This window comes from Papaver somniferum, chromosome 3, assembly GCF_003573695.1.
Source record: "Papaver somniferum cultivar HN1 chromosome 3, ASM357369v1, whole genome shotgun sequence".
NCBI lineage: Eukaryota > Viridiplantae > Streptophyta > Magnoliopsida > Ranunculales > Papaveraceae > Papaver > Papaver somniferum.
Genome location: NC_039360.1, coordinates 140230490 through 140235626, shown reverse-complemented (window position 1 = coordinate 140235626; position 5137 = coordinate 140230490). Strand labels below are relative to the sequence as shown.

The 5137-nt window shown below is 41.7% G+C and overlaps 1 protein-coding gene and 1 long non-coding RNA gene across 2 annotated transcripts; one reads left to right on the top strand and one right to left on the bottom strand.

Moving 5' to 3' along the window:
• Positions 1 to 646: 646 nt before the first annotated feature.
• LOC113360040 lies at positions 647 to 2050 on the top strand. Its single transcript, XM_026603592.1, has 2 exons — positions 647 to 962; positions 1017 to 2050. The coding sequence occupies exons 1-2, from the start codon at positions 647 to 649 to the stop codon at positions 2048 to 2050; spliced, it is 1350 nt and encodes a 449-aa protein (XP_026459377.1).
• Positions 2051 to 3776: 1726 nt separating this feature from the next.
• LOC113361680 lies at positions 3777 to 4664 on the bottom strand. The gene is made up of 3 exons (XR_003365261.1): positions 4441 to 4664; positions 4111 to 4320; positions 3777 to 3973 (listed from the first exon to the last, which is right to left on the bottom strand). It is a non-coding gene; the product is annotated as an uncharacterized LOC113361680 (long non-coding RNA).
• Positions 4665 to 5137: the final 473 nt, after the last annotated feature.

Below are 5137 nucleotides of genomic sequence, written 5' to 3'. Positions count from 1 at the left end.
GGAGTAATTCAAGAAGAGCTGAAGATGCTAGAGACGATCATCAAAGTCATGATCACCATAATGGTAGTTATTATGATCGTTATGTACCCGAAGATGATGACTACTATTTGATTGATCAAGACAGGCGAGCAAGGCCAAGTCATAAGAGACATGACGGGCATAGACACAGAGTTGGTCACGACGACAACGACTACTCAAAGAAAACTAGGCGTGAAAGAGATTATCGAGAAAGAAGAACTGAACTTGTCAGGAATGAGCGGATCCGTAGAGAAACTGACGGAGATTCACCACGAAGCAATCACCTCAGTAAAAAGAAAATCGACGAAATGATTGAAGAAGCGTTGTCACATAAACAGTCCAAGGATGAGAGACAACAAATCTTATCAATGAAGAGATCGATGGATTCACCGTTTACTAACAGGATAAAGCAGTTTCGACCACCTCTGAATTTCATCCTGCCTCAGTTTAAAGAATTCTTTGATGGGAGGAGTGGCGATCCAGTGGAACACGTCCAACATTTTCATGCTTCGATGAGTTATGGGGATTTAGTGATGAGTTACTTTGCAGATCCTTCCCAACAACTTTGACTGGTAAGGCTTTAACTTGGTTTTCACAACTAGAGCCAAATTCGATAGTAAACTTCGGAATGTTGTCGGATGCATTCTTTGAGCAGTACAAAATTAATCTCGGAAATAAGAAAGGAAGCAGCCATTTTTTCTTGTTACACAGAGAAGCCGGTGAAAGTCTTATTGATTTTACTAGGAGGTTTCGCCAGGAAGTTAGTGAAGTCGGAAAAGTAGATGCTGGACTCGTAATAGAGGCATACAAAAATGCGCTGGATTACGATGAGTTAGAAATTTACAATTCCGTAACAGTCCAACCAGTCGGAACTCTCAAAGAGTTATATGACAGGGCAGACAGGTATGGTGGAGCTGAGAAAGAAAAGAGGGCAAAGTTGTCACGTATGACAAAAGCTCCATGTGCCTAAGGACATGGCAAACAAAAACAACATTTAGAGAGTAGTTCGAAGAAGAAAAATCATGATGACCCCCGAAGTAGAGCTGGAGACGGAGAAGAATTAAGAAAAGCTCAGGGTAAGGTGAAAATTAGATTTCCCAGTCTAAATATCGGACTGGGGGAACTCTTCAAAAAGATCAAGGACTCTCTTCCAGTTCCAAAACCAATGTCAGAACAAATAAAGGATAAAAGAGATAAAAGTAAATATTATGCTCATCATCGAGATCACGGGCACAATACCGAGTCTTGTCGAACTCTGGCAACAGAAGTTCAGAAAATGATCGACGAAGGAAAGCTTCAACAGTATGTGAAGAAGAATCCATCACAAGTGAATACATTAGATCTCCGAGAAATCAGAGTGAGTCATGCAAGAGTCAATTCAACTTCAAGGAAGGCTCATGAGAATGCAACACGTCTGAAGCTGCGCCATATCCAGGATTGGCGGATTTCGAATAAGGTTGACTATGCTAATCTTATCGGTACGGAAACTCTAGAGAAAGGAAAGATAGAGATATGTTTTTCAGTTGCTGATCTTGCTGGAGTTTACCAACCACATAACGATGCAATTGTTATCTTAGCTCTCATTGGAATGTACAAGGTACGCCGAGTTCTAGTCGATACTGGAAGTTCAATTAGCGTCATATTCTACGGAGCATACACATCAATGAGCTTGAATGAAAGTCAAGTTGAAGCTGATGATAATCCCATTATCGGCTTTAGCGGAGAGATAATGACAACAATAGGAAGAGTAAGTTTGCCTATAACTGTGGGAGGAAAAACGGTTATGCAATACTTTTCATTGTTAGATTGTCGCGCACCTTACAATGCCATATTAGGACGTGACTGGATTCATGCAATGGGGGCGATAACTTCTACCATTCATCAGTGTTTGAAGTTCGTTACACCAGCAGGGGTCATGAAAGTCAGAAGTGATCGGGTGGCATCTCATAAATGCCATGAAAACGCAATGGAAGAGTACAAAAATTCTGAGCTAAAAGGCTCGGAAATACTCCATGCTGAAAAAAAGTTATAGCAATTACAGTGTTTCCCAACCTCTTATCAAGGAAGAGTGGAGGAAGGACCGCCAACTATTGAGGAGTTGGTGGAAGTTCAAATTGGAGATCAAAAGGAACACACAACCTTCATCGGCGCTGAACTGCCGTTAGGGGAAAGTGAAAGTTTGATTACCCTTTTGAAAGAAAATAAAGATGTGTTCGCTTGGAGTCTCAAAGACATGCAGGGCATTGATACATCCATCGCATGCCATCGATTGAATATTGATGAGGGTTTTAAACCAGTAAGGCAAAAACCACGGAAGATGGCTCCTGAACGAAAGGAAAAAGTAGGATAAGAGATTGAGAAAATGCTAGAGGCTAGGATCATCAAACCCGTCAGATATCCTAAATGGTTAGCAAATATTGTTGCAGTACCAAAAAATAATGGGAAAATCAGAGTATGCATTGATTTCACAAACTTGAATAAGGCATGTTCAAGTGATCCTTATCCAATGCTCAGGATTGTCGATCTAGTCGATTCCACCTCGGGATACGGAAGGTTGTCATTCATGGATGGTTTTTCTGGTTACAACCAAATACCATTATTTGGAGATGATCAAGAGCATACATCTTTTATAACAGACAAGGGGGTATACTGCTACCTTGTCATGCCATTTGGATTGAAGAACGCGGGAGCTACTTATCAACGTTTAGTAAACGAAATGTTTAAGGACATGATCGGGAAAACCGTTGAAGTTTACATCGACGACATGGTGGTCAAATCCAAGCAGAAGGAATCTCATCTTTCTGATCTGAAAAGAACCTTTGAACGACTGCGACAATATGGAATGAAGTTGAATCCTGCCAAATGTTCTTTCGGACTCACGTCCGGGAAGTTTCTTGGGTATATGATGACACAGAGAGGAATTGAAGCCAATCTAGAACAAATAAGAGCAATACAAGAGATGCCTTCACCTAGAAGTGTGAAAGAAGTACAAAGACTTACTGGGAGATTGGCCGCATTGAGCAGGTTTATTTCTCGAGCATCTGACAAATTCAGATCATTTTTTCAAATTCTAAGGAAGGCAGAGAAGTTTGGTTGTAGTGACGACTGTGAGCGTGCTCTAAACGAAATCAAAAGGTACTTGACCTCTCCTCCTGTACTTACAATCCCCAAGACGGGACAAACCATCTACATATATCTGGCTTCAAGTGAGTTTGATGTGAGTGCGGTTTTGTTTGTCCGAGAGCCTGACAAAAAGCCAGTATATTTCGTTAGCAAATCGTTAACAGACGCTGAGACCAGGTACTCAAAAATAGAAAAAATGGCACTAGCACTTATGCATGCAGCAAGACGCCTAAAGCCATATTTTGAAGGGCGACGAATCGTGGTATACACTGAGTATCCACTTAAGAAGGTATTGGGAAGAACTGATGATTCAAGTAGATTGGCCACATGGGCTACTTACCTTGGCGCATACACCATTGATTATGAACCAAGGACGGCAGAAAAAGGACATGCTTTAGCATCGTTAATGGCATATTTCCCAGTAGATGATATTGTCGTTTCTGAGTCTATTCTCTACGAGGAAATCCTGCATGAAACAAATAATGTGTCACCAATACCGTTGCCATGAGAACAAGTGAAAACAAGTAAAAAGTCTTCAAAGGAAATACATGTGCAAAAGAGTATTGAAGACTCGACATCGGTACCGGATAAAGACAGTGGGATATGGAAGATATACATTGATGGATCAGCAAACACCGACGGAGCTGGTGTTGGTTGCGTACTAATTTCCCCCGAAGGAGTACGAGTAGAAAAAGTTGTTCGACTAGGATTTACTGCTTAAATAATCAGGCCGAGTACGAGGATGCAATCTCAGGTCTAAAAACAACACTCCACTTGGGGGCGAGGAGAGTCATACTGACAACCGATTCAAGGTTAGTTGCCAACCAGTTCACTGGTGCATACAAAGCCAAGAATGAGAAGTTAGCCTCCTATTTAGAATATATTAGCGAGTTGGCAAAAGAATTTGAAGATTTCATCATCGAGCAAAAGCCAAGGCTTGAGAATAGGCATGCAGATGCCCTGGCGTACCTGTCAGCGGCAGTAGAGTCAGATTCAACACGGTATGTCATAGTTGATTTCCACGAATTTCCTAGCATTCATAACACTGTGGCGACTGCACATAGAATTTGTGCAAATGAAAACGAGGGTAGTTCATCTGAAGTCCAACAAGATCCTATGGATATTGATGATATGGACAATGGTCAATCCGAAGATTGGAGACAATCGTATGTTCGTTACCTACAAACAAAAGAGCTCCCACAAGATAAGTACCAAGCTGGGAAAATTATGAAGACTGCTTGAAGGTACGCTTTGATAGAGGATGAACTCTATAAAAAGCCAATCTCGATGGAACCATACCTGCGGTGTGTAACTCGTGATGAGGGGATGAAATTGTTAGCTGAGACGCATGAAGGTTGTTGTGGCAATCATTCTGGAGGCAGGAGTTTGGCACATAGGTTGCTTTCTCAAGGATACTTCTGGCCCTATATGCAGAACGATGCAAAGGAGTACACGAACAAATGCGTATCTTATCAGATGCATGGTCCTCTAATAAAGAGACCAGCAAATGAGCTGCATCCAGTTATGAGCACATGGCCATTCAGTAAATGGGGTTTGGATATTGTAGGTCCGTTCCCAGCTGCACCTGGGGGGGTCAAATATCTGTTGGTTGCTACTAATTATTTCACCAAGTGGATAGAAGCAGTGGCACTTGTAAAAATAGAGGCAGTGCATGTCCGCAGGTTCAATTGGGAAAACATTGTCTGCAGATTCGGCATACCAGCAACGATCGTTTCTGATAATGTGAAGCAATTCGACTCTGAAACAATCAAATCTTTGTGTGAAGGGTTACACATTAAACACAACTTTTCCACCCCATACTATGCGCAGAGAAATGGGCAGGCGGAGGCGACAAATAAGGTTATCCTAGATAATATGAAGAAAACCTTGGATAAATCTAAAAGGACGATGGACAGAATTTTTACCTGGAGTTCTGTGGGCATATAGAACGACGCCAAGACGGTCAACTGGATTTTCTCCATTTACTCTAGCATAC